At 47.4% G+C, this 14,061-nt stretch overlaps 1 protein-coding gene across 1 annotated transcript in view; it reads right to left on the bottom strand.

Moving 5' to 3' along the window:
* Positions 1-195: 195 nt before the first annotated feature.
* RPS6KL1 (ribosomal protein S6 kinase like 1) overlaps positions 196-14,061 on the bottom strand; it is a 41,968-nt gene continuing 28,102 nt past the window's right edge. The window contains exons 5-12 of the mRNA XM_078151647.1: positions 13,808-13,966; positions 13,656-13,703; positions 12,735-12,867; positions 8,056-8,898; positions 6,142-6,231; positions 5,685-5,767; positions 3,430-3,525; positions 196-2,463 (exon numbers count right to left, since the gene is read on the bottom strand). Coding sequence (XP_078007773.1) covers positions 2,353-2,463; positions 3,430-3,525; positions 5,685-5,767; positions 6,142-6,231; positions 8,056-8,898; positions 12,735-12,867; positions 13,656-13,703; positions 13,808-13,966 — 1,563 coding nt within the window. The 3' untranslated portion in view covers positions 196-2,352. The remainder of the gene's footprint in view (positions 2,464-3,429; positions 3,526-5,684; positions 5,768-6,141; positions 6,232-8,055; positions 8,899-12,734; positions 12,868-13,655; positions 13,704-13,807; positions 13,967-14,061) is intronic.

Raw genomic sequence — 14,061 nt, 5'->3', positions numbered from 1 at the left:
ATGCTAAAACATATCAGGCGTGCAGCAAAGTTGTTTTTGCACGTCCTAGTTCTTGTGAATTACTATCCTCTCGTCCCCAGGGACGAGAACACTCGTCCGTAATATGTGGAAGCTTTTCCCTTCCCCATGGAGTTTGATTCTGGGGATCCTTCCCCAGTCTCCCCTGTTGGGATGGTTGTTGTATGAATAAGACACTTGGCGGAACTACAAGTTTTATTTGGGAACATACATTTGGAGGGGAAGGGTGGCGGTCATGCTGGGTGGGGGCGGGGGGTGGGTGTGAGCCACAGTCAGGCATAGGCCAGGCTATCCTATGTCCTGTGCCCTGGAGACTGCCCAAGTAATATCCTAGATAACTCTTATCTGAGTGTTACACTTGGAGAGATGCTGGCTGTTCACACCACACCAGGAATTAAGTATAGAACTATTGTCTAGAGGGGGCCAGCTGAAGTACCCTCGGGGCAGAAAAGATGTGTTTGACATCCTCTCCCTCCATCCCTAGACCTCAGAGACCCAACTCCCATCATCTCCTGGCCTTGGCTAAAACAACAGGTTTAGATCAGTTTGAACCTCAAGACTAGGATGCAGAATCACATGGGAAGGACAAATAACCAAGTTGGGGACTTAGAGCTCCCTCATTTCTGTAGCGGAAGAACCTGAGAAGGGCAGCTAGATGGCACAGTCGATAGAGCACCAGCCTTGGATTCAGGAAGACCTGAATTCAAATCTGGCTTCAGACACAACACTTACAAGCTGTGTGACCCTGGGCAAGTCACTTCATCCCATTGCTTAGCAAAAAAAAAACCTCAAGAGCCAAGTGGCAGAGCCAAGATTTGAACCCAAGTCCAGCAACTACCCCCTCTGCCCCCCAAACTAGGCTGTCTGCTCTGGGTACTGCCTGTCATTTGAGATACTGGTAGGAATCAGGAAACCAAACTTGTATTCCTCCAAAGAAGCAGGTTCTGCACTTGCAGAGCACACTTTGCCAGGGAGCGTTTCCTTTTCCCTTCCCTTCCCTTCCCTTCCCTTCCTTTTCCTCTGCCTTGGGTGGGTGGAGACCCAGTGCCTGGGGAGGGAGAGGCCAAGTAAGGGAGACTACTGGCCAGGGCTTTCAGCACCATGTGTTTCACGTTTTCCCAGTAGCACAGGGTGTATCCTCCCCACAGCCCTTCCTCCTGATCTCTTCTCATCCCCTCTCCTATTTGTTCCGAGATTGCCATGCTGTACTAGAACAGTGGAGGCCAGCATTGGGAGGCTGGAGTGGAAGGAAAAGCATCATTCCAGGGTTTGTTGTTTGTTTTTTCCTCACCAAGCCCTTCATAGACTCATTTTTCCAGTCTGCTCTCACTGCCTACTTTGGGAAAACACCGACCAGCAAGTTGTACTTAGCTAATGGCTAACATGAGAGGTTTCGGTCTGGCTAAGACAGTCCTGTCTTGCAACCACCTGTGCCAGTGGATAAGTACCTCAGGGAGGTTTCCCAAGAAATTCCTGGGCTGGGACGGTCTCACTAAAATTTAAGGTTCCCATTACACCTGTGAAATACGGTAGGTCATTTGGTGAACTACTACGGCTCAGCTGAAGATGGCAACCTGGTCTGTCAGTAGTTCTGCACCATTTTAACAGTTTATTGACAGCTCAGCGTTCCAGAGCACAAAGCTAACCAACCTCAGAGAAAGGCACCCTCTAGGTCCATGAGGTTTGAGCAGGGAAATTTAGACTTGAGGAATCCCTCGGATACTGGAGTCCTCACCGCCCCTCCCTCTGCTTTGGCTAATTGGAAATACAATCACCTTGTGTATTATCGTAATTGCTTATATTTATATAATGATGTACAGTTACAAAACACCTTCCCACAAATCTCCTTTGAGCCTCATGATAACTCTATGAGGTAGGCAAGGTAATTATTGTTTTACAGATGAGGAAACTGAGGCTCGAGAAGTGTGGTGAGTTGCCCAATGTCACACCCACTAAGTGGCAGAGGTTAGGTTACATTAGTTTCAATATTTTCCAATTTCAAGGTTCCCTGTGGGTCTGTCTTATCATGCCTGGGTTCATTTCAGGGTAGGAATGAGAAATGGGAAATGAGTAGCCATGGCCTTAAGTGAAACAAACTCACGGGAGGGGGGAGTCGAAGGCCTAAGAGAGAGACCTAAGCCTGTGCTCCTCCAGGATGCAGGATGCAGGATTCAGCTCCTCCACCAAATGCTTGACTACTTGGTGGCATGAGGAATCCCAGGGTTTCAGGCTGAGGCCTTGGACCCATTGGACTGGAGTTCTCCTGTGGACTCTGCTAGCCCAGAAAGCCAACCTGGGTCTTCCAGGAGGCTCTCTGCCTCCCCGCTATTGACCTCATCCCACCAGCTTGTTCCACTGGATGTTGCTAAAAAATGGGTGAGATTTGAGCTTGTTGACACCTCCTCCTCCAGCACCCAGGCGCCGGCCGGGATCAAACTGTAACAGCTGAAGAGGAGAAGGCAGGAGTCAGTCAGATGAGCGGAGCCCCAGTGCCCATCCCCGCTAGTGCCTGAAGCCCATCTTCATCATCTCTTCATCTCTGCCTGCTCTCACCTCCCCTCATTTCGTGGGCACTGAGGCTCTGAGTGTATCCAGTGAGAACCTATGGAAACTCCAGGCCCTCTACAGGATCTGGGGACAAGGAATGGAAGGTCCCTCCTCCCCTCTCAGATATGCAGGCTGCTAGGTACTCGGCCTGGTTTTCTTCTTTTTCTCACTATCTTTGACCTAGTAAACATCTCCCAGGAAACGGGATGAGAAATCAGGTCAGTGAATTTTCTCCTAATATCCTGCTGAGGCAACAGCCTTTTTCTATTGCACTGGCTCCATTCCAGTTACCAGGCTGTTTGGCCAGTAAAATCACAAATCTTTCCTGCCATCTGGAATCTCCCTGAGAAATCCCAGATCTGTCCTTTCCTATCCCACCACCTAGTAGCATCGGTAGCAGTGATGTAGTGGTGGTGGTAGTAGTAGTAGTAATAGTTATCATCATCATTGTAATAATGGTAGTGGTAGTAGTGGTGGTGGTGGTGGTGGTAGTAGTAGTAGTAATAACATTTATATAGCACAGGTTGGCATGATGCTTTTCGTATATTATCTCTTTTGATCCTCACAGTAACACTGTGAGGTTGGTACTATTATTATCCCAGTATTACGGATGAGGAAATTGTAACTGGGAGAGCTTGCGTGATTTCCTCAGGGTCACCTAGAAAATAAGTGTCTGAGACAGGTCTGAGACTCACTCCAAGTCTCAAACTCTAGACACCACGCCCATGTAGGTGCCCAGTTGAGGACAATAAGTCTCAAGGCCTGGCTTGTCTATAGAAAAGCTTCTTCCCTTGTGTCTCTGTGTCCATCCCCATCTTCCTGTGTGCATTTCTACTGTTCCTCCCCAACTAAGGCGGCTCGTACCTCAGTGAGCAGGGATGTAGCTGGTCGACTGAGCCACTCAGGCAGATGGAGCCTAGTGTGCACGTGGATTCCAGAGGGGTGGTTCTGGGACAGCGACTGAGGAGAGAGAAGGTGGACAATTTAGGACAAATTCCTAAAATCCTTGAGGGATTAAGGTTTTTTTCTCCTTGAGGGTTATTTTTTCCCAAACCATAGAGATCTTCATTCATCATGGGCAGGGTTAGACTAATGTCAGTCCAGCAAACCAAGAAAAAAGTCTCGTGGTGTCACTGGATGGTTTCTCCCACCCTCTTTCCTCCTCCATTCGATTTCTTGTGGACTATAAAGATTTGACAACAAAATTACCTTTGCTTTTTATTTTAATGGGCTTTAGAAATATTAATGTCATAATTGATTGGCACGCTAGAAAGGCATGGGGGAGAGAACCCTGACCCAGAGGGCAGAGTTGTGAAGTCTAATTGGGTCTGTTGGGAGGTGATTCTAGGTCCAGTGCTGGGAGAGACCTTAGAGGTCATCTAGCTCGCCCCTCCACCCTTTCTTTACAAATGAGTAAACTCATTTGCCTCAGAAACTAAATGACTTGCCCAAGGTCATAAATACAAGTCATAAATAAAACAAAATTAGAACTTAGGTTCTAGGGGCAGCTAGGTGGCACAGTTCATAGAACACTGTCCCTGGAATCGTGAGGACCTGAGTTCAAATGTGACCTCTGATACTTACTAGCTGTGTGACTCTGGGTAACCCCAATTGCCTTAAAAAAAAATAAGAAAAGGGACAGCTAGGTGGCGCAGTGGATGGAGTACTGGCCCTGGATTCAGGAGGACCTGAGTTCAAATCCAGCCTCACATATAACACTGACTGTGTGACCCTGGGCAAGTCACTTAACCCCATTGCCTAGCCATTTAGAAAAGGCAAGAAAATGAGGAATAACTAGAAAGGGGCAGCTAAGCGGTACAGTGGTTGGAGTGCTGGACCTGGAGTCAGGAAGACCTGAGTTCAGATCCTCAGACAATCACTAGCTGTGTGACCTTGAGTAAGTCATTTAACCTCAGTCTGTCTTGGTTTCTTCAAGTGTAAAATGGGGGTATTAATAGTACCCACTTCCCAGGGTTATTGTGAAGGTCAAATGAGATAATATTTGTAAAGCACTTTGCAAACCTTAAAGCACTATAGAAATGCTGGCTGTTACTGTTATTGGCTCTAGAGGAAAATCTGTCTAGGTAATAAAAAGAGATCTTAAGGTCCAGTAAAGAGGTACTGGAAGGAATTCAGGTAGATTAGAGAGCCACTAAGTCAGAGGTTAGACGGCTGCACCCTGGAACCAAAGGAGTAAAGGTAAAAACATGAAGGCAACTGCTCTGATGGAGATCCCGAGTTGGAACCGTTAAGTGACAGGCGGGTGGAGCAGCTAAGTGGTGCAGTAGACAGAGCACCCGGGCTCACCTAACCCCAATTACCTCCCCGCCCCAAAATGAAAGAAGTAGGTCACTAGTAATAATGCAGTGCCTGGAATCACAGAATATTAGGCATTGGAAGGGATCTCCAAGGTGCTTCTTAACATAGTGCCTGGCACTTCATAAATGCTTGTTCCCTTCTCTAGTAATAATAACAACAACAACAGTATTTAAATAACTCTTTAAACTTTATATATGGCAACTCATTTGATCTTCATAAGAACCCTGGGAGGAGGTAAGTGCTATTATTATCCCCATTTTTCAGATGAGGAGACTAAGGCAGAGAGAGGTGAAGTACTTGCCCAAGATCATACAACTGGCTAGTATCTAAGACAGGATTAGAACTCGGGTCTTCTTGACTCCAAATCCTATCCACTATACTACCTAGCTGACCTAGCTACTCTTTGGAGCTCTCTCTTCAAAAGGGTATGAATTTATGTAGAATCAAACTGCTCTAGTCCAGCTCACATCTTTTCGTCTTTTCCAGGAGGATAGGGTGCGACACTTTGGTCAAGTGTTTTGCTAAAATCTAATTAAATTATATCTGCAGCATTCCTTTGATCTATCAGTATAGTAATTCATCCAAAAAAGGAAAGGAAAGAAATGAGGTTACAAGTTGGAGCAGGTTATTTCAAAGCTCTCTTCCAGTTTGAAATATATGATCCTATTGGCATTCTAATGCTAATATCCTCAAAGGCCTCGTTCTCCCCAAAAGCAATGAAATTCATGCTGGGCTTACTGTGCCCTCCCACCCCTTCTCACCTCGATCCCAAAGCTCTTTTCATAGAGGGCTGAGCTTACCATTCCAGTTAGAAGTTCATACAGCAGAGACCCAAAGCTCCACCAATCACAGGCTTCCGTCAGCTCAGAAATCCCGCCCACCTCTGCAGGGGCAAGAGAACGCCTTTACGCCTGGGCTTCTAAGGTCTACGTTTCATGGCTCGCTGACCTCACCCATTAGCACTCATCCCCTCTGCCACCCCGATCCCCAGCCTACCGTCTTTCCCATCCCTCTGGCCACTCCTAGATGCCTAGTCTCTTCAGCCTTGCCAAAGAGGGGAGAGAGATATAGACAAAGGCGATGCCTTGGTGGAAGGATTACTCTTCCCATGGAGCTTTTGGAGAGGCTCAAAGGTATCATGGCAGGATGATCTGCCTCTTGTGGAAATTCAAGTTCCCCTTCTTCCAGGTCCCCTTTCCCCAGTTCCCCAGTCTAATTCAGAGGGGCCCGGTGAAGGTGGCCAGTCTGTCTCCTTGCCTGGGGCACTGTACAGGTTTTCCAGAGCTTCACTGCAGTACCGGGGCTCCACTTCAGTCCACTGGCCAAAGTAGGTGAGACGGATGTGACCTTTATCCCCAGCATTGGAGCAGAATGGAAGATGGGAGGGTTGGTAATTGAGTGGGGAGGAGGGGAGAAAGGAAAGGTGGGGTTCAAAGGGAGCAAGGAAGGAAGAATGGGAGGGAGGGAGGGAGGAAAAAAGGGATGAAAGGAGGGAGGACAGAAGAAAGAGGGAGGGAGGAAAGAAGAAAGCAAGGAAGGAATTGAGGGAAGAAAGGAAGGAAGGAGGAAAAGAAAGAAAGCAAGGGAAGGGAGGGATGACAGAAAGAGGGAGGGAGGAAAGAAGAAAGGAATAAAGGGAGGGAGGAATGAAGGGAAGGAAGAGAGGACAGAAGAAAGGGAGAGGAAAGAAGAAAGCAAGGAAGGAATGGAGGGAAGAAAGGAAGGAGGGAGGAAAAGAAGGGAGGAAGGAAGAAATGAAGGAAAGGGAGGGAGGAAAGAAGGGAGGAAGAAAGGAATAAAGGGAGGGAGGGAAGGAAAGGAAGGAGGGAGGGAAGGAGAGAGAGGGAGACCAGTTAAGATCATTAGGAACTGCAGCATGATGCAGTGGGGGAAATCACTGGATTTGGGGTGAGGAGACCTGGATTTGCATCCCACCCCCACCATTTCCTAGCTGTCTGTGAGTATGGACAAATAACTTAATCTCTCTGCACTTTCATTTCTGCATCTGTAAAATGGGGAGAGGCACCCTTAACACTACCTCCTTTCAGGGCTCTTGAGAAGGGGAGGGCAGAGAACACTTTGTAAATCATAAAGTACTGTATAAATGTGAGTTACAGTGAATGAACACATCTCCAGCTGGAGTCAAGGATGCCTTCGTCTGCGACTTTTTTTTTTTTTAATAGGGAAACCAGTGAGTCAGTTGGGTAATGCGATACAATAGAGTCAGAAGACCCGGGTTCAAATCCCAGTCATTTAACCTCTCCAGGCCTGAGTTTCCTCATTTTTACATGAGGCAATTGGAGCAGAAAGCCTTTGAGCTCTCTTCTAACTCTAAATTTAGGGGCCAGTGACCTCTCAGTCATTCCTGAGCAGGCAGTTAGGTGGCACAGTACACTGAGTATTAGGCTGGGAGTATAGAAAACCTGAGTTCAAATTCTACCTCATCTACGTACTAGCTGTATGACCCCAGGCAAGTCACGTAAGCTCTCTCAGACTCAGTTTCCTCATCTGTACAATGAGGATAATAGTACCTCCCGGAGTTGCTGTAAGGATCATAGGCGATTATGTAATTTAAGTGCCATGTAAGTATTATCATCATCATTAATTATTCCTGCCCTATGAAGGGCAAGGGTTAAACATCCCTTCAGTATTTCTAGGTACGAAAGTGACACTTAATTGTCCTAGAGCAGCGATTCACAAACTTTTTGGCCTTTACATTCATAAAAATGAGGATTCCCCCACCTCCCCACGAAGAGCTTTTGTTTATGTGGGTTATATCTACTGATTCTTACCACATTAGAAATTAAAACTTCTTAATATTATGAAATAATTTTTACTGCACCTCAAAAGGGTCTTTGGGACCCCCAGAGATCCCTGGTGGAGTGCAGAGGAAAATTCCTACAAGCTGTCTTTGGGCAACTGAGCTCCTACCAGTACAAAGTCTAAGATGGATGAAGGGAGTCACTTGTTTGGGAAAAGGGTGTAGGGGAGGGGTGGGCTGGCTGACCTTCACCCTGGGAGCTGCTGCTTCCTTGTGATAGGATTTTGAGTTGAAGGATAACTACCCTCCCATCTGAGTAGCCATCTAGGATGGTGGTGGTGGGGTTCAGCCACTTAACTGGGTGATTTTACCCCCTAACCTCTCTCCCTCCCAGACAAAGGAGTGCCTACCAGTGGTATCCAGCAGCAAGTTCCTGGGGTTGAGGTCCCGGCATAGCACACCCTGTTGATGTAGACCCTCAAGGGCCACCAGGGTCTCCGCTGCCCACTGCTTGACCTGTTCTTCCTTCACACACCAGGCTCCGCCCCTGTGGCCTGGACAGGCCCGGTTGGCGTGTGGACAGTCCTGACCTGGGAGCTCTTTGTGCTGGTCAGTGCCATGACCCTCTAGTACCCGGCCTGCCCCCTCCCGGATCCAGGAGAGACCTCCCAGGGGCCCCCTGTTGGTACTCCACCTAGTACTCCTTCTGGCTTGTTGATGGGACCGACCTCTGCCCCGACCTGGGCGGCTGGTCACTGCCTCGTCCCTTCTTAGGGCCTTTGGAACTAGGCCAGAAGGTGAGGTAATATCTTCTGAGGCCAGAGGGTCCTGTTCAGAGGAAGGAACATCTGTCCTGATTTTGTGTCTTCCAAAAGCATCTTCACAGGATGATATTCCATGGGACCTGAACACCTGGATTTCCCTGGATGGACTGGATACCTTGCTTCCAGGGTTCAGGTCAGGATCCTTCAAATCCTTTAACCCTTTCTGATGGTCAGGAACTCTGCCTTGAGCCCCTGATGAAATGTCAGAGGGCTGGGGTGCTGCCTCAGCTGCGACGCTGAGCTGTTGGGTGTGATTCTGGGGAAGTGGAACCGGAGTCAGGAGACCAGTATCAGGGGGACCAGGGCCAGCTTTCCCCTTCGCTCGGCGATCACCCTGGGTAGAGCTGGGCTTCTGCTGGGTTAAGTTGCTGGATGCTTCCATTCCCTGGGGTCTAGGCTGAGAGAGGAGATGAGACCAGAGAGTTCCTCCTGAACCAAGCAGAAGGAACAAAGAGAGAGTGATGGGAGAGGCGGAGTAGAGGAGAGTAAAGTCGTGGATATTCCCGACTGGCCCCCCAGCCCCTCTGCCCCCAAATCCCTTCATCAGCAGTGCAGATCTTTTGGGCTACCCTCAAACTTTATCTTCTCCCACTCCCCTTCAAACCCTTTGTACCAGCCAGACTGGTCTGCTTACTGAGCCCCTGTATGTGTCAGAAACTTTTCCACCTCCTCACTTTTGCTCACCACCAGAACAGCCTCTCCACTTTTCTCAGCCTCTCTGAATCTTATCCATCCTTCAAGACCTAGCTTAAGTTCCACCTCCTCTAGAAAGCCTCCTCCTACTGGTCCGTACTAGGTGGATCTCCATTCCCTTAATAACATTCCTTTAGCACACTGTATCTACTGGCTGCCCCTTGCCATGTTTCCTTCCAGCCATCCATACTGGCCATCTCTTGATGGGGCTACCTGTCCCCCACTTTCTCTCCCCAACTCTTTTCACATACCCAGAAAACCCTTTTTCCTGCTCACCCCACCCCTGTATTATGTGTTCTATTTCAGAGGTTCCTGACCTTTATGCTAAAGGCTAGGAGCCTTTCTAAGAATGATGTTTTATTGTCTGTGTTCATAATTGAAGGAAATGCTAATTTTCATTTAGAAGTTAGTGTAAATAAAGATTGTGGTTCTTCCTCCCACCCAAGGTCATGAACTCCTTGACATCTATTCACAGACCCTTTATGGGGCTATGGACCTCCAGTTTAAGAACCCCTGTCTTATTAGAATGTAAGCCCCCTGAGGGCAGGGGACATCTCTTTTCTAGTCTTTATCTTTCCATCATTTAGCACAGTGCCTGGCACATAGTAAGTGCTTCGTAATTTTTTTTTCAGTAATTCATTCACTCGTTCGGTACTTTAGTGTACAAATTTTAGCTCTTCATGTGTGTTTTGTCTTATCTCCTTATCTGACCTGGAGGCTTTTTGTTAGCTGGAATCAGGTCTTGCTCTTTGCATGGAGAACACACATTAAAGTACCTTGCCTACAGCAAAAGCGCACTAGAGATGGGCTGATTGAAAGAGGCAGCAAAGCCCAGGATGAGTAGACAAAGTCAGACAACCCCAACCCCACCTGATCCCATTGGCTCCTAGTGGAGACAGAGCATGGATGGCCAGGAGGTGCCTGCCTCTGTCTGTGGGAACAAAGGCAAATTTGGTCCCCATGACACAATTCCCACCGAATAGGCAAGCAAATTCCCATGCTGTTTTGTCACTGGAAAGAGTTTCTAGATAGCAGCAAGCCATTCTTGGTGCTCCAGCCCTTCCAGGAAAAAAAAAAGTGTGGGACTTTTTCCCACAGACAGATTGGGGCCTTATTGCTTTCTTGAAGTCTTTTAAAAAAATTTTTAAAAAATTTTTTAATTTTTAGGCAATTGGGGTTAAGTGACTTGCCCAGAGTCACACAGCTAATAAGTGTCAAGTGTTTGGTCTGAGGCTGAATTTGAACTCAGGTCCTCCTGACTTTAGGGCAGTGCTCTATCCACTGTGCCACCTAGCTGCCCCACCTTATTGCTTTCTGGCATTGAAGTTCATCCAATCCAAAAAGCATGGATTAGGGACAGCTAGGTGGTGCAGTGGATAGAGCACCGGCCCTGGATCAGGAGGACTTGAGTTCAGATCCAGCCTCAGATGCATAACGCTTACTAGCTGTGTGACCCTGGGCAAGTCGCTTAACTCCATTGCCTAGCTAAAACAAAACAAGAAAACAAAACAAAAAGCATGGATTAAATATTTATTATGTATGTGCAAGGTACCATGCTAGGAGCTGGGGATACAAAAACAAAACAAAAAAGTAGTCTTGGCCTTCAAAAAGCTTCTATGGGCCCAAGCTGAGACTTTTGCCCCAGCCCCCAAAAGGATTTGGCCCCAGAAAACCCTTAAGCTTTTCTTATTCTGCTCTCAAATGGTTCCTTATTGTCTCTCCTTATCTCCCTTTGAAAGTCCTAGCCCCACCTTTTGATCTTGTTCAGATGCCTTTCAAACTTCTTCCGTCCAGGTCCCTCCGTTATCTATTCCCATTGTCTATTCAGTCTCTCTGACTTTCCAATCAGAATTCTCCCTAAGGCACCTAGACCCTTATCCCTTATGCAGAGTTACTTTGGTGTACATAAGAACCACCCTGGCCCCCATTTAAACGCTGAGACTTTTTCATGCTTGCCAGGCATCCCCTGGCCTATGTGGTTTATCTCTAATAAACTTTTTCTCTGGCTGAAAGAAGATTTGGGTTGAATTCATTGAGACAAGGGCCCGTGAGTAGTGATCTCAGGGTCCCAGCACCCCTAAACCTCTAGACCTCATCACTTCCATTCCCCTGGAAATGTCCAACTCTGGTTCTGGCCCACTGAGAAAGGATAGAATCTGCCAGTCACCAGGTATAAGGAGTAAAACCATCATCTGGCCACATGGGCTGCACCTTAAAGTTTGGGGCTCACTCCTCCCTAGGGACCTAATTCCAGCTCTTGTTCTAGAGGCCTGAAAAGAGTGGCTCTGGCACTTGGGTCCCTTTCTTCCAGCATTGTAGACTCTTCAGTGGCTTCAAAGGGGGGACATAGAGGGAGTGGGAATGAAGGAGGAAGTATTCAACTACAGGCCCAAGAATATGGTTAAAATAGAAGGTCCTTGAGGACAGCTTTCTCTTTTTTTTGTATTTGTATCCCTAGCGCTTAGAGCAATGAAAATAGCATGTATGTGGCCCTTTGGAATGGCTAGATGAGCTGCATGAGTTTTAAAAGCAAACCTTTGTATACATTATTTTATTCTGTTGGTCCTGTGTTTGGAACATGGTAAGTGCTTAATAAGCCTGCCTGCCTTCCTTCTTTCTTTCTTTCCTTCCTTCCTTCCTTCCTTCCTTCCTTCCTTCCTTCCTTCCCTCCCTCCCTCCCTCCCTCCCTCCTTCCTTCCTCCTTCCTTCCTTCCTTCCTTCCTTCCTTCCTTCCTTCCTTCCTTCCTTCCTTCCTTCCTTCCTTCCTTCCTTCCCTCCTTCCTTCCTTCCTTCCTTTCTTCCTTCCCTCCTTCCTTCCCTCCTTCCTTCCTTCCTTCCTTCCTTCTCTCCTTCCCTCCCTCCTTCCTTCCCTCCTTCCTTCCTTCCTTCCTTCCTTCCTTCCTTCCTTCCTTCCTTCCTTCCTTCCTTCCTTCCTTCCTTCCTTCCTTCCTTCCCTCCTTCCTTTCTTTCCTTCCTTCCACCCTGTTCCCCTCCTTCCCCCTATAAAAATGCCCTTCCACCCTCCTGTCTCTCCTCCACATTAAGGTATTGAGGCCTCCTTAGTATTTAACATTTTAAAAGAGGTAAGATTGAAGCAAATGCCTTAGCCCAAAGGGATGAATATTTGACAGATTGAATTGTAGGCACTGACAGATCTCCTGGAGGAGGTATTTCTTGTGGGCCAGGATCCTTTAGGCAGGCAGTTCTCCAAGGGTGGTCAAGGGATCCCTGAGGGTTCCTGAGACCATTTCATGTTATCCATTAGGTAAAAATTCTTCTCATAATCATACCAAGATGTTTGAATTTCTAATATGGTAAATGTCAATAGATATAACCCAGAAAAACAAAAACTCTTTGAGGAGGTCCTTAATTTTTAAGAGTGTAAAACGGTCCTGAGACTAAAAAGTTTGAGAACTGCTGCTACCTACCTTTAGGTATACCTTTTGGGAAAGAGGAGAGAGTAGGAATGAAGAAGAGGGAGAAGGGAAGGGAATTCAAAGGCCACTGAGAAGGATTCTGGGTTGGCAGAGGCAACCCTGGTAGATGGACCTGGATCTAGGGCTCCCACTTACCCTGCACGTGCTCCAAGTGCAAGAAGATGGAGTCCTCACTCACAGAGTAGCGAAGAAGCTTGGCCATGTAGGGGACGCCATTGGGGATGATGGTTGGACGGTTCCAGGTCTCTACGTGGCATTTGGGAAGACTCTAGGAAGAAGGGAAGACAGCTCAAAACAAGGAGAGACAGGACTCAAAGAATATTACCCCATCAGAAAGGCAGGGGACTCTGGGGTCACCCCAGCCTCAGAAACAGCCACCCAGAAATGTGCGGCAGTGGTAAAAGTTGGCTGGCAAACGAGCTGGGACCAAGAAAACATGAATATGTAAGGATGTAATTGAATAAGATTAGAATCAAAGGCGATGTAGCTGGGGCACATTCTCATTAGTTGGCCTCCCCTGTAAGAGCTTGCAGACACACTTTCTTGCTGCTGGAATCTGATTTTGAGCTGTCTACCCATCAGGCCAAGTTCCTATAGCAAGCAGGAACAATTTTAGAAGTGGAAGCTCAAGCTCTAGCCCTTGGGAAACTGACTGCTCATGGTGGGTTCCATGCCCTGTTTGCAAATTAAGGTGCTGCAGAACAGTTTGGTCCCAGAAAGGTGTGTCCTGTTTGTGTGGTCTCCAGAAAATGGAGGCCCGGGAGTAGAACCTCCATTGGTCAGTGCTTGGCCTTTCCTTGTATTCCCAGAACTTAGCATAGTACCTAGTATATAGTGAGTGTTTAATAAAGGCTTATTAACTGACTGACTTTTTGTCTGTGGGGCATCCTTCAAGGGAGGCAGGGGATGGGGACCTAGGAATGAGTAGGAAGGCCAATCAGCTCAGGGGGAACTTGGCTGGGCTTAGATGCTCCATGTGATGGAATCAAATGCTGAAGAACAGGAAGGGGGTGGGGGATTCCAAGAGGGAGAGGTAGGCTACTGAGCTACACTTACCTTCACTACAAAGGTCCCCCCAGTGGCAGGGTCCTGGACCAGCTGAACCTGTAAATAATGGAACAAAAGGGCAGGTGGGCTAACACCAGGTTCTCAGGTAACCAGGACCTGGCCTTCCCATTCTGAAATGCCAAGCCCTCCCAGATTCTCACCTCTAGAATTAAAAGGATGTCAGAGCAGAAGGACACCTGTAGAGAGCACCTGGATTGGGACCTGTCATATTTCAGATGAGAGAACTGAGACCCAGAAGTAGTAAAAATGACCTGCTTAAAGTCACATATCAAATTAGTGTCAGAAATGGGACTAGCAATATTTCAAGTGCATAGAATGGTTTATGATTTATGAAGCTCTTTCCTCACAAATATCCTCTGGGGCGGGTAGTACAAGTGTTATTACCTGCATCTTA

The sequence above is a fragment of the Phascolarctos cinereus genome, unplaced genomic scaffold (assembly GCF_003287225.1).
Source record: "Phascolarctos cinereus isolate Bilbo 61053 unplaced genomic scaffold, phaCin_HiC Scaffold_3;HRSCAF=262, whole genome shotgun sequence".
Classification (NCBI taxonomy): domain Eukaryota; kingdom Metazoa; phylum Chordata; class Mammalia; order Diprotodontia; family Phascolarctidae; genus Phascolarctos; species Phascolarctos cinereus.
Note: the sequence above shows the minus strand (reverse complement) of the source record. Positions and strands in the feature narration are given on the sequence as shown.